The sequence below is a fragment of the Culex quinquefasciatus genome, chromosome 3, assembly GCF_015732765.1.
Source record: "Culex quinquefasciatus strain JHB chromosome 3, VPISU_Cqui_1.0_pri_paternal, whole genome shotgun sequence".
Lineage (NCBI taxonomy): Eukaryota > Metazoa > Arthropoda > Insecta > Diptera > Culicidae > Culex > Culex quinquefasciatus.
In genome coordinates, this window is record NC_051863.1 from 27263335 (window position 1) to 27287232 (window position 23898).

At 37.1% G+C, this 23898-nt stretch overlaps 1 protein-coding gene across 1 annotated transcript in view; it reads left to right on the forward strand.

The window, feature by feature from the left end:
• Positions 1 to 6457: 6457 nt before the first annotated feature.
• LOC6043563 overlaps positions 6458 to 23898 on the forward strand; it is a 28904-nt gene continuing 11463 nt past the window's right edge. Inside the window, exons 1-4 of the mRNA XM_001859904.2 lie at positions 6458 to 6980; positions 10542 to 10714; positions 14974 to 15084; positions 16139 to 16279. Coding sequence (XP_001859940.2) covers positions 6550 to 6980; positions 10542 to 10714; positions 14974 to 15084; positions 16139 to 16279 — 856 coding nt within the window. The 5' untranslated portion in view covers positions 6458 to 6549. The remainder of the gene's footprint in view (positions 6981 to 10541; positions 10715 to 14973; positions 15085 to 16138; positions 16280 to 23898) is intronic.

Here is a 23898-nt window from a genome sequence, read left to right on the forward strand (position 1 = left end):
TCGCAATCGAGAACGCCAAGGCAATGCTGTAGAGCGAATAATTTGATTTTTTTTTTAATTTCAGAATCGCTTTTTGACGTTTCAAGAAAAACGCGTTTTGATGTTTGACCTTGAATAAACAAAAACGAGACCTCGAAATGTAAACAATAACAAACACGTTTTGTTTGGTTGACCATTCTGTGCATTGTCCCGAAGTTTGGTTACTGGGGTCCCAAGTTATGACTGAAAATGTTTACGGTAGTCGAGCTCGTTCCTGTGTCAAACGCGCTCTGACCTGAAATCCCTTTGGCCAGTTGTCGCACTTACTTACATCAATTTTCAGGCTGTGTCAAGATAGCACGACAATAATGAAACTTCTTTCATATGAAAAGTGACAAAAATGCGCGGAGTTTTTCGGATTTCGTTGAATATCTCAGGATTCAAATCTATTTTTTGGGATCTAAGAAGGTCATTGTGAGCTGCACAAAATGGCGTTCTTAACTCAATTTGGCCCAAAATGCACGTACGACAGCGACGAAATGTGTTACTTTGAACCGGGGTGACGCTGATAAAATTTAAACTTTTTTTTTCAAATATTGTTGAACCGGTAAGGCATCACACTAAGAAAAAAAGTGTAATTTTCGGTTTAATTTGATGCACATAACTGGAGCGTCAAAACAAATCTAATATTGCGTCAAATTAGACGTAAAATTACACGAACCAAACACCAGCGGAGATCGTGTAATATTACATCAATCGACATTTTGAGAATAAATCTTATTAGAATTTGTTAATTCCTATTGGAAGAAATACACGTGTTTGTATTTTATGAAATCAGCGCTATGTTTATTTCACCAATGATATAACAATTTTCACTCATAGATATCACTTTTCCGAAACAATTTTCAACTTTGATATTTTGGACCCCTAAAAATACTTGTTGCTATCCGGTTTTTATGTCACTTGATTTTTTATCGACCACTTTTCTCGAGGATGCATAAAGCTGAGCGAACTGGAGGGAACCCGCCTCTTGCACTCTTTAGTCCTTTCCGTGAACATTCACTTTTTTAGCATAGCATAGCCAGGTCAATCAAACAACAGCTTTCCGGATCAACCTTACCTCGGTCATCGTATCTTGGCTGGACTGGATGGCTAAACAAAAACAAAACAGAAAAACGAAAATGAATGAACTGTGACCTGTTTTGGCACCTCAGAAATGCTCAAACTTACCTCTATCAGATATTTTGTCATCTTCTTTATACAACGGCATCAGATTTTGTCAAGAAAAATAATTATTCGAGGAGTTCTGAGGAAAAGTTGTTGCTGCAACAATTTTACTCGCGACGTTGAAGATGGCTGACGTTTTGACAATTCATCGCTCGGGCAAACGTGTTCCCGATCAAAAAGCGTTATATTGGGTTTGATTTGATGTAACATTACATCTAATTTGATGCTCCAGTTATGTGCATCAAATAAAACGTAAAGTTATGTTTTTTAAGATGTAATTTTAGGATTCGCATGATTATTTGCTGTATCAATGTGATTTTTATCAACTTACGTCAAAAGAAGCCTAATTTTACATCGAAAATATGATTACGTGATTAAATAATACGTTAAATAAGTGTTTACGTCAAATGTAATATTAACAATTTTTTAGTGTGGCATGTTTCTAGACTTGTTCAAAAACATACACTGGATGTCACTGTGTTTCGTACATAATTTTAGACTAAAACAGTGCAAAATTAATTTGATAGCGTCAAGTGGAACATTAGTAAAAATGTGTTTAATATTTCATTTGAAAATCTGCAATCCTTGTTTTTACCATGTTTACACGACGAAAGTTTTATAAAAATTCATAACATAAAGATTTTTCATAAAAATATCAGTTTGAATTGTTATTGGAATCCACTTTGAAGAAAGATTTTAATTCGCAATTTTCAGTGTAAGAACGGGCCTTGACCGATCTTATGCACTAGGTTACCGACGAACACGCACTGCCCTTACACCTACATCTCACCCTTGCTCTGAGTCAGTACGAGCAACACGCTAGAACACGCTTTGAGTGTTCGTGCCAGGCATGAACACCTTCTTTTCCGGTTACGCATTTTAACTCGGCCGGGGGTGGTACATTAAGTAGGGTTTGATGTAAGTATAAGCGCCTTACCATTTAAAGTGTGCCTATCAACTTTCATTAATGCAAAAACTGTTTATTTATAGTTTGAATTCAAAAACTAATTGTTATTTACTGTGTATTGTTTTCTCCTAAAGTATTTCCTAGTGTTGAGTCGTGTTTATATGTTGCTATTTCTTTTGTCGCGGTGTTTTGTTACAATATTTTGGTCCTAAGCATTTTTTTTTTCAAAAGTACAATAGTAATATTTGTGTTAATCCTTTAATCATTCCATAAATTGAGTAAGGGCTCAAACCTCATTTGTTTGAAGGGTGAAGATTGAATACAATGGACAGTGAAACAAATATACTATTTGAAGAATCAATAGTAAAAGAAAGATAGTAATTTATGAAGTAGATAAAGAAATTATTAATAATTAATAAATAGAGGTAACAAACAAGCTTAGATTGTATTGAGGGCTATTTACAGGGAAGATGAGAAATTATTCAAATAGATAAATAAAGAAGAGGCATATGATAAACAAAATTGTCATCGCTGCCAAATTAAGGAAAAGCAGAAAGTTTGTTACAGCAGCATCAATTGGTAAAATAGAGTGGAAAAGCGTTGAGAAATAAGAGAATCAAATGAGTAAAATCGAAATCAAATTGAGGATAGTAAACAGAAGCCCCGTTAGAAAATCAGTGAAACAAAATAAACAGAAGATAGGTGCCCGGGCAGACGGTAATAACAAAATTAATAATATTTCAATAACAAATCCTGTTAAAATAACAAAAAATGTTATTATTTTATCCTGAAGTTCAGCTTCAAGAAGAAAAAATAATAACAGTTTCTGATAAAATAACAAAATTTGGTATTGAGGTGATATTATATTGAAAATGTTTAATAACACGCTGATAAGAGGAAATGTTATACATTTCAAAAACCCTCCTAATAACAAAATTAGTTATTTGTTCTGTATACGAAAAAACGAAACTATTGGCACTACGCCCCCCGGGGCATGGCCTTCCTCTAACGTGGGATTTCTGCTCCAGCGCCTCTGACGAGACAGGAGAAACCGGGACCGACGTTTTACTTCACCATCCGATAGAAGCTCAGTGGATAAGGCGCGTCTCATAGCATCATCGGGATCGGCAGCCGAAGCCGCTACCCCTGCGCCACGAGACCCTTCTGTATACGAGTTCTGTATACTGACTTAGAAATAAAATTACCATAAATCGCACCAATGGAAAAGTTTCTAAGTGTCCATAACACAATCTGTTATTATTTTTTCTTTTGTTAAATATGTTTAGATCTTTGGGATAATTTTGTCTAATTTCGTCGGGGTCATTATTTTGGCCATGAAATGGGGTCCTTAAGCTAAAATTATTCTAAAAAGTTGAAATTTTGGAAGTTGATTTTTTTAATTATTTGATATACCCCCTAAGGGACTTTGCTAAAATTGGCTAGAACTATGGGATAATTTTGACAAATTTCGTCAGGGTCATTATTTTGCCCATGAAATGGGGTCCTTAAGCTGAAATTATTCTATAAATTTGAAATTTTGAAAGTTGATTTTTTAAATAATTTGATATACTTCCTAAGGGACTTTGCTAAAATTGGCTAGAACTATGGGATAATTTTGACCAATTTCGTCGGGGTCATTATTTTGGCCATGAAATGGGGTCCTTAAGCTAAAATTATTCTAAAAAGTTGAAATTTTGAAAATTGATTTTTTTAATTATTTGATATACCCCCTAAGGGATTTCATCGGGGTCATTTATTTCACCATGAAATGGGGTTTCAAGCTAAAATTAATCCAATAAAATTAACTTTTGAGAGTTCATTTTTTTTATTTTGTTATATTCTCTAACGGAATTGATTTATTAATTCAGAATTTTTGAAGTGTGAATAACAAAAACTGTTATTATTTTCACAGAGCCAGGAATTTTGAGCTGACGTTGAAGTTCGAGCTGGAGTGAGACCTCGGAGACTGCATCGGATTCAGCAAATTTTCAACAACTTTTACTTGGAGTCGGAATCTGTGAAGTCGGGTATTTTTGGAGAGCTGAAGTCGTCGTTGACGTCATATCCTGCATCCAGAGTCGGAGTTGTCTTCAAAGTATGGATTCAAAGTCGCTTGGAGGTACCCGACTCTGCAGCCCTGACTAGTACAGAGGAGCTTTGGCAACTGCAGGTTTATTTGAAAATGGCAAATAAACCAAAACAATAACTTTTTTTGTTATGGAGACATACCAGTTCAATAACATTTTTTGTTATTATGCTGCTCCACCTCTCCGCACAAAATAACAAATCTTGTTATTCCTTCATGATTTCTTCTGTGTTATTGGTTTGTTATTGCAATAACAACATAATAACAGTTTAAGTTATTCTTCGAACAAATCTTTGTTATTGATTTTTGTTATTTTAACAACTAATCCGATCATCCCAATAACATATTTCGATCTTCTCACAATATCAAAAACTGACCTTCCCAAGTTATTTCCGTCTGCTCGGGTGGTAGCTGAAATGGAAAGTAGAGAAACCCCGTTGTGCGATGTTTCAGGTACATCCACAGCAGTTGACTCAACATACTGTGAATCAAAACAATACCGTCTACAATCACAAATTACTTCCCTTTCCCACATTGTCGCGCCCCTTTCTTTTAGCTGTCTCGACTTTGACCAAAGGTTTACGCTCCGTTTCCACAGGCCACCAGCGAGGTCATCACGAAAACCAAGCCAACGTGGAGGTAAGAAAATAGGACACTTGCAAGGAACCAGAGCTATACTGTCTTGATCAAGCATGATCTAACAGGACTACGGACGTAGTCAGTGACGCTCCTTCCAGGATGTTCCTCGCCTGAGCGTCAACTGAAGAGGTATCATCAGCATCATTCGCACTTGGCCTGCCACTTTGAAGGAAGATTTTAAATAAAAATACCTAATTTAATAAGAAATTTGATCTGCTGGAATCACCAATCACCTTTGAGCAGTTCTCTCAGATTTCGGTCAATCGATTTTTTTGTTTGTATTTTTTAATCCGAATGAAACTTTTTTGGCGCCTTCGGTATGCCCAAAGAAGCCATTTTGCATCATAAGTTTGTCCATATAATTTTCCATACAAATTTGGCAGCTGTCCATACAAAAATGATGGATGAACATTCAAAAATCTGTATCTTTTGAAGGAATTTTTTGATTGATTTGGTGTCTTGGGCAAAGTTGTAGGTATGGGTATGGACTACAATGGAAAAAAATTTTTTTGGTGATTTTTTATTTAGCTTTTTGTCACTAAAATTTTATTTGCAAAAAAAACACTATTTTTTTTTTTATATGTTTTAGAGGACAACAAATGCCAACTTTTCAGAAATGTCCAGGTTGTGCAAAAAATCTTTGAGCGAGTTATAAATTTTTGAATCAATACTGATTTTTTCAAAAAATCGAAAAAATTGGTCGCAAAAATTTTTCAACTTCATTTTCCGATGTAAAATCAAATTTGCAATCAAAAAGTACTTCAGTGCAATTTTGATAAAGTGCACCGTTTTCAAGTTAAATCCATTTTTAGGTGACTTTTTGAAAATAGTCGAAGTTTTTATTTTTTTAAATTAGTGCACATGTTTGTCCACTATTGAAAAAAATATTTTTGAAAAGCTGAGAAAATTCACTATATTTTGCACTTTTGAACTTTGTTGATACGACCCTTAGTTGCTGAGATATTGCCATGCAAAGGTTTAAAAACAGGAAAATTGATGTTTTCTTAGTCCCACCCAAACAACACACCATTTTCTAATGTCGATATCTCAGCAACTAATGGTCCGATTTTCAATGTTAAAATATGAAACATTCGTGAAATTTTTCGATCTTTCCGAAAACAATATTTAAAAAAAATCAAGAGGCCAAACATTCAATATTACGTGTCGTGCAAAAACCACGTGGCCTTTTATTTTGGATTTAAAATAACCAACACCCAAACAAAAAAAATCTTTCACCAAACTGAACACGCTCACCGGAAACGGATTCACACCTTCATCACACCACTTGACTGCAACTCAACAAACCCTGATTACGCGGTCTTATATCTTCCTATACTTTCTGCGTTAGTCAGGATTCATCCAAGGGACATTCATATTTTACAAAGCTAGTTTTATCCATCACAAAATAAATGTAACAAAGACCAAACAAATTAAAAAGAAATATAACTTACTTTAACACAAAATTTGTTTTGTACATTTAAACTTTGCTCACTATAAAACCATAATTATGTTATTCCCCAAACCCTTTCCCACCACATGTGCAACGTCGCGACGCTCACCAGAACATCGTCGACGCACTCCAGCATCGAGAGTGTGTCGGTCGTCAGTCGTAAATCAACTGCCGGTGCGCGCGGACGCCATTTCCCGCGGGTCCTAGTTCGGAAACCGAATATTGCATCCGTTTAGCGATGGCACGTTGCTATCGTTGAGAATGGCCACCAGTGGACACTTCCGGATGGCTTCGATGCTTTCACTGGAGGGTGGTGGAGGTCGAGGCGCGTCGGACGGTGTGGCCACACGCCGTCAGTCCTGCGTGCCGAACCTTCCGTCGCCGTCGGTCCACGTGCCCTCGATATCGGCCCGCGTTGGCAACGGTTTTCCACGGGGAGGAGGCCATGGGTACGAAAACGGTTCTGCCGTGGCCAACGGTGGTCTGGCCTTGGCTCCGGCTCCGGACGATTTGGAGGGTGGTGTTGTTGGTCAACCTAGGCCCGTCAGCTGCAGTGGTAGTGCCCTTCGGGTGGTGAAAAGAATCTGCTCCGATGGGGTTCTGTCGGCCGGATCGACCGGGTCGGGTAGTTCCGGTGGTAGTGCCGGGTGGGGCCAGTACTGGATGCTGATCGTGACGCCAATTGTGACAAGGTGATATTTATTGTGCGAGTGTTTTTGAAGTTGTGAATGAATAATTTACTTTCGTTTAATTTTTTGAATTGTAGAAAGCTTATGTTTGATGAAATGCCCAGAACAAAATCGTGATTTTTTACTCTTTTCATCTAAAAATTGTATATTTTTGGGAATATCAACGACTATCACTTGAATACTTGAATAAAAAACCATGTAAAGCAGTATCCAAAAATGAAGTAGCATTTTTTGAAGATGTTTAATAAGACCTCCAAGTGAAAATGTGTGCAATTGTGTAACGTTTGATACCAATATAGTAAATTATTAAAAAATACTATTTTCATAAAATACAAAATTGCGTGATTTTTTTAAATTTAGCATTGAAAACTCAAAAGAAATAAGTATCTACACAAAATTTAACAAATGGTTAAAATTGGAGTAAAAGTTAAAAGGAGAAAAAGGAATCAAAAAACTTTAAACATTATGCCTAACAGTTGCAATCTCCACCAAATCAGCCGATTTCATGACATATAATTGTTTGTATTTTTAACTAAAATTTAGGGGAAACTTTCTTATATTGGAGCAAAGAAATCATTTTTGTATCCATATAAAAATATTTTTTAAATGCAGCAATTTTCTACGAAATCGGCAGATTTCGACTATTTTTTTTTTATTTGGCTCAAATCAAACTTTGTGAGGGCCTTCCCTGTGACCGAAGAAGCTATTTTGTGTCGCTTCTTGCATTATTTTTGAAAAATCACGAAGTTTTACATGCATCTTTCCTTTTAACTGTACCAAAGTGGCCAATTCTTCCCCCCGGGGCACCTGGACCTTTGTTGAAATTATGACAAATTACTGGACCTTCCTGGTCAATCTTCAACCGGGGTCCCGGAACATGGTTCCTGTGTCCAATTCTGTACTGTCTTATCTTGGGGGGGGGGGGGGTGGGGGTCCCTATACGTCATATCGTCGCCGTCGTGCTAACTTGTCGTACGTGCATTTTGGGCCAAATTAAGTCAAGAACGCCATTTTGTGCAGCTCACAATGCCTCACCTTTTGACCTTCACAGATCCACAAAATTCGATTTCAATCCTTAGACATTCAACGAAATCCCAAAAAAAAACTCCGAGCATTTTTAACACTTTTCATATAAAAGAAGTTTTAAGCTTGTCGTGCTACCTTGTCACTCATGAAAATTGATGTAAGTGCGACAATTGGCCAAAGGGATTACAGGTAAGAACGCGTTTGATGCACGTACAAGTTAGACTACCGTAAACATTTGTAATTACAACTAGGGATTCCAGCAACTAACTTCAACCAAACTTCGGGAGCCAAACAAAGCGTGTTTATTATTGTTTGCATTGCGGGCTCTCTTTGTTGTTTATTCAAGATTTTTTAATTAACTTTTTTTTTCACAAAAACTCATTTTCCTAAAATCCGGATTTTTCTATTTCGAGATTATTTGTTTATTTTGAGGGGACAAAAAACCGAAACTTATGAACCACATAGAGGTATGGTAAAAAATCCTGCCGCCGAGTTGTGATTTTTTGAAAAAATCGAAATTTTATGCATAACATTTTGTTACCAATTTTTTATGTAAAATTGAATTTGCAATCGAAAAGCACTTAACAGTTTTTTTTATGAAGGGCCCCGCTTTCATGATCCAATCAAAAATCAAACCATCCACATTAACGACCCCCGGGTCTTTTGTGGTCTCTATTGCAAGTTTCTGCTCGAACCTAGGAGTCCGAAGGCTTGAATGGGGAGATCACCCAAACTTCTTTTTACTCCAAGGAACCTTCCACCCCAGTGTTTGAACTGACGACCTTTGGATTGCGAGTCCAACCGCCGCCAGCGATTCCACCGGAGTAGGCTTGGTTTGGTGTGTTGTTTGTACTTATGGCATGGAGACGACTCCTACACCTGGAATGACTTAACGGCCTAACCACCAACGCTGGGACCGACATTTTACTTCCTCATCCGATGGAAGATTGGAGCAGATGGGAATCGAACCCAGAATCATCCGCTTACAAAGCGGACAGCGTAACCATTCGGCCACGCATTGCCGCTTTCATGATATAACCACGGAAAGTTTGATTTCAGCAAAATATTTGCTGTTTTTCGATTTTTGACAATAGTGACTATTTCTTAAATATTTGTTTTTGAACAGTTAAAACAAAAATTGCTGCAAAATTGTCTAAGAGGCATTGAAGATTGGACCTCTGGTGGTTGGGATACAGCCGCTTAAAGAAAAAGAAACAGGAAAATTGAAGTTTTCTAAAGGAGCTATTACACTACCGCAAACAAATCCAGGCAAACAAAGCAGGCAAACTGTCATAAAGTGTCATATTATTTCTGGAGGTTTTTTTTTAAAAAGTCCTATAAACCAATTTTCAATTTTTGCTTTTTGGGTGTTTTTAGAACCGCCTTGAGTCAGGGGCGTTCAAAAACACCCCAAAAGCAAAAAAAATAAAAAATTTGGTTTATAGGACCTTTTCAAAAAAACTCTGGATTTGTTTGTTTGTCGTAGTGTAATAGCTCCTTAAGTTTCACCCAAACAACCCTAAATTTTCTAATGTCGATATCTCTCAGCAACTCAGGGTCCGTTTTTCAATTTTAAAAATAAATATATTATTTTTTTAATCAAGACTAACATTTCCAAACTGCGTAATATTGCATGTTTGACTCTTTTGAAATGTTATTTTTGATTAAAAAAAATGAAAATATTGTTTTCGAAAAGATCGAAAAATTTCACGGGGGGTTGCTTTATCCAAAAATGTCCACGTGGTTTATGGATCGGTCCGGTAATTTTGAAAATAAAAACCATCCCTTTTAAAATAAAAATTTAAATTATCTCAATCCCCTTTACTTGTGTTTATGAAAGCAAACATGCATTGACAAATGCATATAAAAGAAACAAATCGAATGAACAAAACCACAGAACAAGAGAAGTGAAAGGAATTGGGCGTATGGTTATCAGTTATCATGAAAAAATAGACATAAATGGGGTCCTTATATTAAGCTTGAATTGCTGATATTATTGTTCACAGCGATAAAGTTAATTTTTCTGAGTGCAATGACCCTTTGTAAATAAAAAATGAAAAAAATATCAGAAATTGTTTTTAATCGTGTTTTTACCGTTTTACCTGAAAATTTACATAGGACCCTATTGTCAATCTTTTCCATAAAAAAATACGGTAATGTGTTTTCAGATAGTTTCAAACCATATAAAACGTATGCAACTGGACTGTGGTGAATTCGATATTGCCGTGGTGGGTTTCTAAATAGTCAAATTGACGGTTAGTTGTAAATTCATGGATTTTAAAACAGATTAACGTTTGTTTGTCTGTGGTGTTGAATGAAAATGCTGAAAAACTGTTATTGTCGAGAAATAAAATGTAGTTGAAGTTTTATGTAATCAAAAATATTCAAAAATAATATTTCTTTTATTAAAACTCTATTCAAATAAAAAGTACTATTTTTTTGTGTTTTTTAAATGTATATATAGTTATTGAAAGAAACGGTTGTTGTTGATTATTTTGTATTATTTGATAACAAACAACACTGCCAAACAATCCGCAGCTTTTCGGTGGCCCTGGTAATCGCCGCCGTGGCCGGTCCCCAGTGGCTGCTGACCGAGGAGAAGATCCCCAACGGTAACTACAACGGCACCATGAACTACAACCGGAAGGACGATGGCGTCTACCTGACCAAGTACACCAAATCGTCGCTCTGGATGCTGTGCAGCAAGATTGGTGAGTGTTGTTCTCTTCTTCAATTCCACCCAGGAAAATGGCAATAATCTGCGAGGTGATTTTTGCGATACAAAAGAGTGCCATCCTTAAAGAAGTACAAGATTCAACGAGATCGAACGTCGTGTCCTCGCGTTCCTCCCGCAGGGCACACGCCTTCCCCTCCCTGGTTCCACGCGGCAATCGTAACGGAACGGAAAATTTAATAAAGAATCCCGATAATCGGAGAGGAAATTACTGCAAACGGAAGCTCTCGTCGACGCGGCGACTGAACTGGTTGAAGAGAGGTTGAACAGCAGTTTTGCCGCCTTTTGCTTCCGACCTCCTTCAATTTTTTTTTGTTCAGACTTCAGCCTGAGTATGATTGATTTGTGGGTTTGCTTGTTAGTGTTCTGGTGACGGCCGGATTCAACTCAAGGGCTTTGGTAGAATTTAATAAGGTGCAACCACCTTACAACTGCAAAGTAGGAGAAATTAAATTTAGCTGGAAATTAGAAAATAACTCTAGTCTAAGACTACTTTTGCTGAAAGGATCAAAACAACAATAACAAGCCCGGACGCTACCAGGCTTGGCTAAAAAAAATCAATATTAAATTTTTCAAATAATTTTTGATCTGAAACAGTATGGGAAAGAAGAGCTACATTTTTTTTTAGAAAATTTAAGGGTTGGCAGTTTGACTTGTTTAATGTGCCATTTCTTTTTTTTATATACAAAAATATTTTTTCAATGATAAACTTTGTCTGTGATTGTAGCTAACATTTCCTATATTTTATGCATTAATTTGAGTTATCTTCCAGACCATGCTTCTTCGAAAATGTGAAAAAACAAGCAAAATATGGGAAAACGATATCTCAACACTGTCTTGACCAAATCGGCTCAAAATTTTGGTGAAGACTCGTTAAACCGATTCCGTGTGTATGACGAAGCCTGATTTTCAAAAAGTTTCTTTAAAAGAAGATACAAATATTGTTGTGTGTTTTCATATAAAATATCGTAAATTGTTTGATTGTTATTTTTTTTAAAGCAGATTTTGACAATTGGGCTTCGTCTTGCACACGGGATACATCTTGGAAGGCTTCACCTCAAATTTCAGCCAATTTGATCCATCCCATCTCGTGATATCGTGGCACCCGTAAATTATGGCAAAATTTTGTGCTTGATTCGTCTGATACTCAGTTTGATCATGAAATTTCTTTATAAACTTTCAGGAGTGATTAAAAATCATTTTTTAAGTAGATTTAACAAATAATCCGTAATATATTTTTTTGTGATTTTCTACATGTATGCAACCCCTTAATCCACCATAGATGGTGTCATTCACTCTTGGGGCAATGACTGTCAGTTATGGTTCTGAATTCAAGGTCCAGAAATAGTAAATTGTAATAAAGGAGCAGTGCTCTGAAATTTCGGTCATTCTTTTTTTTTTGTATTCTTTAATCCGGTTTAATTTTTTTTGGTGCATTCAGTATGCCCAAAGAAGCCATTTTGCATCATTAGTTCGTTCATATAATTTTCCATACAAATTTGGGAGCTGTCCATACAGAAATGATATGTGAAAATTCAAAAATCTGTATCTTTTGAAGGAATTTTTGATCGGTTTGGTGTCATTGGCAAAGTTGTAGGTATGGATATGGACTACACTGAAAAAAAAAATGAGACAAGGTAAAAAAAGGTGATTTTTTATTTAACTTTTTGTCACTAAAACTTAATTTGCAAAAAAAAACACTATATTTATTTATTTTATTTTTTGATGTGTTTTAGAGGACATCAAATGCCAACTTTTCAGAAATTTCCAGAATGGGCAAAAAATCTTTGACCGAGTTATGATTTTTTGAATCAATACAGATTTAAAAAAATCGAAATACTGGTCGCAAAAATTTTTTAACTTAATTTTTTGATGTAAAATCGAATTTTCAATCAAACAGTACTTTAGTGAATTTTTGATTAAGTGCACCATTTTCAAATTATAGCCATTTTTAGTTAACTTTTTTGAAAACAGTCGCAGTTTTTCACTTTTTAAAATTAGTGCCAATGTTTGCCCAGCTCTGAAAAAATATTTTTGAAAAGCTGAGAAAATTCTCTATATTTGGCTTTTTTGAACTTTGTTGATACGACCTTTAGTTGCTGAGATATTACCATGCAAATGTTAAAAAACAGGAAAATTTATGTTTTCTAAGTCTCACCCAAACAACCCACCATTTTCTAATGTCGCTATCTCAGCAACTAATGGTCCGATTTTCAATGTCAAAATATGAAACATTCGTGAAATTTTCCGATCTTTTCGAAAAAAATATTTTCAATTTTTTTAAACCAAGACTAACATTTCAAAAGGGCCAAACATTCAATATTACGCTCTTTTAAAATGTAAGTCTTGATTTAAAAATTTTGAAAATATTTTTTTCGAAGATATCGGAAAATTTCACGAATGTTTCATAGTTTAACATTAAAATCGGATCATTAGTTGCTGAGATAACGACATTAGAAAATGGTTGATTTTACATCGAAAAATGAAGTTGAAAAATTTTTGCGACCGATTTTTCGATTTTTTGAAAAAAAAAACAGTATTGATTCAAAAATTCATAACTCGCTCAAAGATTTTTTGCACAACCTGAAAATTTCTGAAAAGTTGGCATTTGATGCCTCTAAAACATATCAAAAAATAAAAAAAAATGAAAAATAGTGTTTTTTGCAAATCAATTTTTTGTGACAAAAAGTTAAAGAAAAATCACCAATTTTTTTTACCGTGCATCATACAACTTTGCCGAAGACACCAAACCGATCAAAAAATTCCTTCAAAAGATACAGATTTTTGAATTTTCACATATCATTTTTGTATGGATAGCTGCCAAATTTGTATGGAAAAATAAAATGAAAGAACTAATCATGCAAAATGGCTTCTTTGGGCATACCGAAGGCACCAAAAAAGTTTCAGCCGGATTAAAAAATACAAAAAAATCGAATGACTGAAATCTCAGAGAATTGCTTAGGTGTGAATAAGGACTACACAAAAAAAAAAAGATACGCGGTAAATTTTTTTTGGTGATTTTTAATTTCACTTTTTATTACTAAAACTTGATTTGCAAAAAACACTAATTTTACTTATTTTATTTTCAGATTTGTTTTAAGGGACATCAAATGTCAAATTTTCAGAAATTTCCAAAATGGGCAACAAATCTTCGAACAAGTTATGAATCAATACTGATATGTTAAAAGAACGAAATATTGGTCGCAAAAAAATTCCAACTGAGTTTTTTTTATGATAAAATCGAATTTGCAATCAAAAAGTACTTAAGTGAAATTTTGATAATTTGCACTATTTTCAAGTTGGAGCCATTTTTATGTAACTTTTTTGAAAATAGTCGCTGCTGTTATTCTTTTTTAAATTTGTGCCCATGTTTGCCCACTCTAAAATTATTTTTTTGAGAATCTAATTGAATGCATTGTTTTCGAAAAAATCGAAAAATTTCACGAATAACTTGAAAACACTTTATCAAAATTTCACTAAAGAATTTTTTGATTGAAAATTAGATTTTACATCGAAAAATGAAGTTAAAATTTTTTTGCGACCAGTATTTCGATTTTTTTAAATCTGTATTGGTTCAAAAAACCTCTGGGAAAAAGTTGGCATTTTTTATAAAAAAATAAAAAGTGTGTGTTTTTTTTCAGATCAATTTTAATGACAAAAAGTGAAATTAAAAATCACCATTTTATTTACCATGTATCATTTTTTTCAGTGTAGTCTTTATCCATACCTACAACTTTGCCGAAGACACCAAATCGATCAAAACATTCTTTCAAAAGATACAGATTTTTGAAAGTTCATACATCGTTTTTGTATGGACAGCTGCCAAATTTGTATGGAAAATTATATGGGCAAACTAATGATGCAAAATGGCTTCTTTTAGCATACCGAAGGCACCAAAAAAGTTTCAGCCGGATTGAAAATAACAAAAATTAAAATTAAAAAATGATCGATTTCGTAGAGAATTGCTCAGTTTCATAATATTTTTTTAAAAAATGTTGGGCTGGATTTTCCGGTCCCTAAACTATTTTTCCTTGAAGGCTAAACTTATCAATCCTTTCATTTGCGTCCAAGAGAGCTTAAATCGGATGAAATGGCGCAGGGTTTTGACTTTTTAAGAAATGTGATTGTTGCAAAAATCATGCGGATTTCGTGAGGAATTGCCGTATTAATTTTTTTTAAATAAATAAGGAAGTTTTAAAAACACCATTTTAAATTTTCATTTCTGTTGAATCCCAGGAGGAGCCACCGCCAAACCGCTGCCGTCCGAGTTCCAGTGCTCCACCATCGATTACTTCCCGCTGGAGGACTACAACCCGGACCCGAACGATTCGACCAATGTCATCCCGTGTAAGTTCCCCTCCTTTAGCAGCCAATCAAATCAAATGTTCAATTCACTTTGTTGCAATCATAACGGTAATGGGATGGGGTTCTGTCTGGGTAATCGAAACGTTTGATATGAGCTTCTTTTTAGACTGGGACTTGGAAACTGCGAGAGGGGTTAGATTCGAACCACGTCTATCTTTAAGTTTCAGGTGAACGCGTTTTTTAAATTTATATTCTCTACTAAGAAATTTTCCCACGGGTTGACTTTGCCGCAAAACTTTGTTATCACGTGTAATGGAATTATCGGTCGAGAGTCGATTCTTGTTTGCTAGAGTGTTATTATCCTTTGCTGTGACTACAGAGTTTAGTGTCCCTTTTTCCAGCCGGGCCCCCTCCCTCAAACGATGGCGGGTCTTTGATGTCAGAGGGTAGGACTTTCAGGTGATTGTCCAGTGACCGACTCTTGTAGCTTTTCGCTCGAAAATTGTCTCATTGCACTCTCATTGGAAGGGAAGCATTATGTAGGTTAAAAAAACTCCCTTCCCGCCCGATTCGTCCGGAAGGATTAAAGGAACGTCGCATTTTTCATTTGCTGCTCATGATAAAAGCCGATGAGAGAGAGAGAAAAAAACGATAGATAGAACGTACTGATAACGAGGTGAGTGAAAATTGATCCTGTTATAAGTGAAGCATACATTTTGGGTCATTGCGATACACTCAGGTGATGATGTCGTTCGTGTCGTTGGTCATTCATTGTGTATCGGTACCGTACAGTTGAGTATTTTTGAAATTATAAATTAATATGTCATGAAAATTAATTGAATCAAAAATATCAACTACTACTTCAAACATAATTTCAAAGCTGCACCAAGTTACGTTAAAATCGTACACACAATTTGCTTAGGTTCGTCTATCGCAGGGGATGAGAAAATGGCATTAATGCGGAAATGAGTAACCTTTTTTTAAGTTTTCCAAGCCACTGAAACTATGACACAATATTATCCCAACACACACCAAACTAAATAGTTAGTTATAGCGAAACGGGGTTTACTCTGATTTTTTTTTTCGATACTTTCAGATACGGTGACCCACTCGTCGCCGTTTTTTCTCACCTCAAATCTGGTCCTCGTGGTGGCCTACGTGCTGTTCCTGCTGGCCATGTGCTCGTCCAGGCATAAAATCTGTTACTTTGTGGCCGGCGTGCTATTTATAATTGCAGGTAGGTAAAGAACAGTGGAGACTGCTTAAAAAAATCAGTGTTAAAAAATGTCGAAGCCAGAAGCCTTAATTTGTTGCCAAATATTCATGGAAAAAAATGACTAAATAGATAATCTTATACCGACAATTATAATTTTTCATGGAAAAACTTATGAGTTATTCTCTAAAATACACAGAAAAAAAAATCATGGTAATATTACATCTGGGAAGGGGTACAACTTTTATGTCAGAAAAAATGTGTAATTTTACCTCTAGAAATGTGTAATTTCACCACTTTTCTGGTGTAATGCCACTTTTTCAGTCTAAAATGAGGTAAAATTACATCATAAAAGAGGTAATATTCAACCTTCCAAAATTACAGTTTCCAAATTTACATTATTTATTACTGTGTAAAGTATAAGTTTTAAAGCCATTTTCTATCATGCCATACATACCATACAAGTCTTCACAGAAAAAATGATGGTAATATTCATCAGGAAATGGTGACAGATTTTGTGTCGAAAAAATGTGTAATATTACATCAGAAAATGATGAATTTTCATATGTTCACACATTTTTACGTAATATTACTCAAAAAACCCGATTTAATCCCACCTGGGGTGAGATAGAGCCTTTCTTACAAAAGGAAGTTAACGGCAGTTGATTTTTTTTTTCAAAGAAATAGCAAAATAAAGAATGAATGGTCCATTCATAATACAATTCTAAACTCAACCTTATTTTTTCACATAACTTATAAAGCGCTGGTTTTTGCCCCATTTGCCATGGCCGGTTGTAAGCTGTGCTCGCACACAAGCATTTTCGATTTTTAAAATCAGAACAAATTTTTTTGAGGCAGAGAATTAGCTCACAATTTGCGATGTTCGTAATGTTTTCTGCATATCGCTTAATTGTTCGTATTCTCTGAGTGTTTTTTTGCACTTTTCAAAATATTTAAAATTAACGAGAAAACAAAATAATTCCGTCTTGCTCCAATGCGTTAAATTGGTTACAAAATGACTGGCAGAAAGTGTTTCAACACCCGAGAATTTGCCGTGTTGTAAACAACGATGTAACGGTAAAGCCGCATAAATGTTCTTGAAAGCTTTGAAACGCCTACTGTAATTCACTAAACTGTCATTTAGGCGTTAGGCAAAATTGTGAGCTTTCAATAAGCAAGCATTTAGGCGTTTTTGGGATTGGGAAGCATACAACGACTGAGCGCTCGGTGGGACTTCACTACTGCAGCGACCTCAAATTTAAATCATTAAATTTGTCCATTTTTCGAACCTCACCACAGTTCTGACCATGCGCGCTTACGCAAGCATAAATAATTTTACCCGTCGACTCGCGTTGCGCGACAAATAATTAAGCTTATGTACAGGTGTGAATCATGAGTCATCCTCACCTGAAAAGCCCTTTATTAAATTTCGCCAATTGTTAGGCAATCAATAAAATGGTTAAGCTTTCAATTATGAATGTGCGATGTTATTTCACAGGGGAAATTGAAGGTGTGGCTTAACCAAATTCATTGGCATGTTGATTGTTATCCGAGCATTCGTTGGTGAAGGTTGTCTGAATCAACATGACTCGTCGCGTCCCGGCGCAAAACGCCGGCAATATTGCCCTACCTGCGGCTCAAGCAGGCAAAAAAGTGGGAATTTCCAAAAGGAAGGTTGAGGCCTCAACTGATGGCCAAAAACCGGGAATTTCCAAAGGAAGGTGCTTTTGGAAGTGACATCGAACAGCAAAAAGACGAAAAAGAGCGACGGTACTGTACCGATGGATGAGGAGGAGGAGAACTCTTCATCGCACGAGGAGCAGCTTTTGAAGAACAACAAGTTCGCTGGACTGCCTGACGAGGACCAGGTAGCGGAAGCAAAGGAGAATGAAGTGAAACAGCGAAAGGAGAAACTGCCTCCTTTTTATGTGAGGCAATCAGCAGCAACGATCGACTTTCGAGCGGGGCTGGTTGAACTCATCAAGTCTGGGAAAGTCCAAGGCAACATTCGTCTGTGTCAGGACGGATTTAAGGTGCTGGTGCAATCCAGGCAGCACTATCAACTGGTCAAGGATTACTTGACCGAAAACGAGGCGGAGTACTTTACCCATGATGTCGTCATGGATAAGCCGTTCAAAATCGTCGTCAGAGGTCTGTACGACATGCCAGTGGAGGAATTAGCTGCCGAGCTAAAAGTTTTGAAACTGGATGTGTTGGCCGTGCACAAAATGAGCCGACGCAACAAAGACATCAAGTACCGTGACCAGCTCTACCTGCTGCATTTGGCTAAGGGATCGACGACGCTTCCTGAGCTGAAGGCAATTCGAGCGGTTTTCAACATTATCGTGTCGTGGGAGCGATACCGACCAGTGCATCGTGACGTCACACAATGCTTCAACTGCCTGGGCTTTGGGCACGGAGGTAAGAACTGCCACCTGAAGCGTCGTTGCGCCAAATGTGGTACCGATGCGCACATCACATCCCAGTGCATCCAAGATTCGCTGGTGAAGTGCCTCAACTGCAACGGTGAGCACTCGTCAACCGACCGAAAGTGCCCCAAGAGAGCTGAGTTCGTGAAAATTCGGCAGCAAGCATCGACGAAGAATCAGCCTCAGCGTCGTAGAACTCCTCCAGCCCTGGTGGAGCAAAATTTTCCACCTCTTCAACCGCGACGCCAGGTCCCGAACTTGGCACCGTTGCCGTTGGATCCCAGGAAGAGAGCTGAGATGAATCATCCACGGCCGGGTTCCAGCCAGGAGCCGAGACCGCCACCACCGGGCTTCAGCCAGGAGCCAAGACCAACCCAAGAACCAGCAGTTGAGGAAAATGGTAATGATCTTTACACCTCAACCGAACTCCTCAATATTTTCAAACAGATGTCCGCTGCACTGCGTGGATGCAAAACCAAGACCCAGCAGATTGAAGTGCTGACCTCGTTCGTCATCCAGTATGGATCGTAGGTCCCTCAAGCTGCTGAATTGGAACGCTTGCTCCATTAGGAGGAAGAATTTAGAGCTGGTGGATTTTCTTCGCGAGAAGGAGATCGACGTAGCTGCCATCACGGAAACTCATCTGAAGCCCGGTGAAAAAGTTTATCTGCAAAACTACAAGATCGCGACGCAGCTCGATAGGACCACCTCTGGAGGAGGAGGTGTGCTTGTCGCTGTTCATCGTGATCTCAAGCCACGCCGGCTGCCACACTTTAAGCTGGACATCATCGAGGCCGTTGGGTGGAAATTCCCACTTCGGTTGGCCCAGTACTCTTCATTGCTGCATACTGCCCACGTCAGGTGAATTCCAGAGATGGTTCAGCAGCAAAACTGAAGAGCGATATCCAGAAGCTGACACGGCGGAGCGCAAAGTACATCATCGCTGGTGACCTCAACGCGAAGCATGAAGTTTGGGGCAACAGCAGGAGGAATCGGAACGGAGTGATTCTGCACAACGATCTGCAAAACGGATACTACAACGTTGTGAGTCCGGATCGTCCAACGAGGGTGGCTCGGTCTGGGAATCACTCAATCATCGACTTCTTCATTACCAATATGGCTGAGAACGTGGCTCATCCTGAGGTGTTTGAAGAGTTGAGTTCTGATCACTATCCGGTGGTTGTGGAGGTTGGAGCTTCCGTTACTCCGCAGCGGCAACCAACCCGGAAAGATTACCACAACGTTGACTGGCAGCAGTTTCAGCAAGTGGTCGACAGCAACATCGACTATGATCAACACCCGGAAACTTCTGCTGATATTGATCGTTCGCTGGAGGTGATCCAGCAGGCTATCAACCAAGCAGAGGCTGCCAACGTTCGGGAGGTTCCTGTTAATTTTAAGGTAACTGATATTGACGTAGATACTAAACACTTGATTAGACTTAGGAATGTTTATAGGAGACAATATCAACGGACTGGGGACTATGACAAAAGATTTCAGTTAACAATTTGAACAAAATCATACAAGACCGACTTGACAATATCAGAAATCAAGAATTTTCAAAACATGTAAGCCAGCTTGGGAATTATTCAAAACCATTTTGGAAACTTTCAAAAGTTCTTAAAAACAAACCAAAGCCTATTCCTCCTCTTATTGTTGAGGATTCTCCTTTGATTACATCCGAGGAAAAGGCAAATGCACTTGGGCTTCATTTTGTTAGTTCTCATAATCTTGGCGCTTCCATGACCAGCCGTAAAGAAACATCAGTTGCCAATAGTATTTCAACAATCAATGACTCTACCTTTGAATTTCCTGCAGATTCCCATGTTTCTGGTGAGGAAGTCAAAGTTGCAGTTAAACAAATGAAAAATATGAAAGCTCCTGGCTTTGATAACATTTTAATCTGGTGTTGAAAAAACAGAGTGATCAGTTCTTTCAACATCTAGCCAATATTTTCAATAAATGTTTGCAACTTGGTTACTTCCCCACCAATTGGAAGCTGGGCAAAGTCATACCAATTTTGAAGCCTCAAAAGATCCAACATCGCCAACAAGTTATCGTCCCATTAGTCTTTTGAGTAGTCTGTCCAAACTCTTTGAGAAGGTCATCTATTCAAGGCTTTTGGATTTTACCAACGATAATAATATAATTTTGAACGAGCAGTTTGGCTTCCGAAAGGGACATAATACTGCTCATCAGCTTACGAGTAACTAAAATCATCAAGCAGAACAAGCTTGAGTCTAAATCAACTGCTATGGCTTTGTTGGATGTTGAGAAGGCTTTTGACAATGTTTGGCATGATGGTTTGATACATAAACTGTATTTATACGGTTTTCCAATGTATCTTATCAAAATTATCCAGCACTATCTTTCGGAGAGATCGTTCAGGTTTTTGAATGGGATTGCTTCTGGATTATTCAACATTGATGCTGGGGTTCCCCAGGAAGTATTCTTGGCCCACTTCTGTACAATATTTTTACATCTGATTTGCCTACTCTTCCTGGTAATGGTGTGTTGTCACTTTTTGCTGATGACACTGCCGTTATTTATAAGGGTAAAATAACCAGATATTTAGTTGGCCGTCTTCAGAAGGGTCTTGACGTTCTTTCCGAATACTTTGGCGACTGGAAAATTCGCATAAATGCAGCCAAAACTCAAACCATCATTTTTCCACTTTCCAAATCGGCCAGATTTGTCCCAAAGGATGATGTTTTGATAAAATGAATGATGTTTCGATACCCTGGTCAAAGGAAGTTGTCTATTTAGGTCTCATACTTGACTCGAAACTATTGTTTCGGCAGCATGTAGATAAAATATTGAACAAGTGCAGCATTCTCATCAGGTGTTTGTATCCTTTAATTAACAGAAAATCAAAGCTTTCTTTGAAAAATAAGTTAGCAGTTTACAAACAAATAATTTACCCCGTTATTGAGTATGCAGTACCTGTTTGGGAGTGTTGCGCTAGAACTCATAAATTGAAGCTCCAGCGTGTCCAAAACAAGGTACTCAAAATGGTTTTGAATGTTCCTGGCTGGACAAGATCAAGTGAGGTTCATGAATTAGCAGAAGTAAAAATGTTGGATCAGAAGATTCAAGAAAAATGTTTGAAATTCAGGGAAAAATGTGCTATATCTGAATACCCCTTGATTCAAGGATTGGTTTAGTTTATGGTAAGATTAAGTTAGTTTTAGGTTAGGTTATGTTTTCTTAATTTTTTTTCCTCATTGTACCTAGTGTTACAAAAATGATAAATCATATACTTTCAAAGTTAAGAAAATGAACAGTGTTTAAATCACGAAAAGCAAACTAAAGCTGAAGAGCCACAGCTGACCACTTATTATGTAAACCAAATGTAATTATTATAAGAAAGATTCAATAAAGTATATTTAATTTAAAAAAAAAAAAAAAAAATTCATTGGCATGTTTGTTCAATGGAGAATTCGACCTTCTCATTATTAACTTACATTTTTGAGAATATTTGAGGAACATAATTTTGATATTCCAATAACATAATTTAAAGTTTCACGACAATGGTTCGAACCCATGACTTCCGATTTTGAGGTGTACTCACTACACCATACGGAAAGTCATGAAGAATTGCAGAGGTCTGCATAATTTAATTCATGAGGTTCATCGATGCTTCTCATCAAAACGGACCACTTTTAGTAGAACAAAATTTAGTAGAGTTTTCGGGGACTGACTATAAAAACCCCAAAATTCTTGAGGAGGGCAGTTAGTTCCAGGATTAGTTCCAGGCAGTTCCAGCCAGCTCAACTCCAGTCCAGTTCCAGTTCCAGAAGACGCCCCTGACCAGCCAGACCCGCCAGCAGCCACCAGTAGCAGAGGCCCCAGTCCAGCCGGACTTAGCGGTGGAGGCCGCAGTCCGCCGGGACTTAGCCGCTGTGAAGAGTCCGCCGGGACTTAGCCACCATGAAGAGTCCGCCGCGACTTAGCTGCCGTGAAGAGTCCACCCGGGACTTAGGAGTTCGGGGTCTGGCATGGCTCGGCGCAGAGGTCTGGAGGACAAGTCTGGCTTCAACATAGAGAACTGGCTCGACGAAGATTTTAATGCAAAGTGATGTGATCGTGCGCGTAAAAGTTGAAAGTGTTACCGCAAAAAATGTAATCTTTAAAAAGTGTAATATACAGATAAGTGAAGTTTACTGATCTGTTTTGACTCTGCAAGTAAATATCACAAAAATCCTGAAAGCCTAAACCGCTCGGGCCGTTCACTACGACAAACGCAAACGTACCGAATAAACCACCTTGGTGCGCTGGTACGATGCTGGGATGGGATAAACAGAGAGAAAAAAACCTATTGTCAAACTAAACCACTTTCAACATGGCCGCTTCTGTCAACCTAAACCAGTCCTTTCTTATTAGGAGAAAATGAGAAGTATTGTAATTTGAGTTGAAAAAAATTTAAAAAAAAAATTAAATCAATTTCACAAATAATTGTAAATTGCATTAATAGATTGTTTAAAATATTTTCAATTGAAAGGCATTTATTTCTATCATACACCAAATGTTGACTTATCAGCATTTTCATTTTAAAAAACAATACATTTCATGAACTGACTATTCTTTTGCCCATTTAAAACTATTGTTATTTTTTTCGCGTTACATAGAAATGCCATCTAGATTGAACAATATTAAACCTGTGATTCCCATGAAATTAAAATGTGGCGTGAAGAAACAACATCGTACTGGATTTAAAAAGCAAACAAAAATAATGGCCACAGTTTAGCCTATTTGATTTTTTTTTTCGCACTTTTTTTATTTCAACTCATTGCCACAAATTGAAAAACAAACTTTTTTGCTCTTTGAAGTGAATGAATTGGTACAAATTTGAATTCTTGCCAGCCATTTCTTTCGATTCTGACACCTTAGGGCGTGCGACCTATGGAATGTTAACTTTCTCCAAAGTTGAGTAAAAATTGCCGTTGAATTCGACGTGCTCCTATTTGAGGAACTGGGAAAGATTTATTTACTTTCTTTGCGTAACGGGACAACGACAGGAGCAGATCTAGGAAAAAATCTCCCCTCCCATTTAATGACTTGCAGGCTTTTTAGGATTTTTTTAGATTGAAGTAAGAAAACGCATTTAAATCGTATTGCATTTTTCACATCCGAATGAAAATTAAAAAAACTTACTTATAAAAAACACATAAAAAATGAAGAAGTGAACATTTTTTGACTCATCTTTGATTTGCC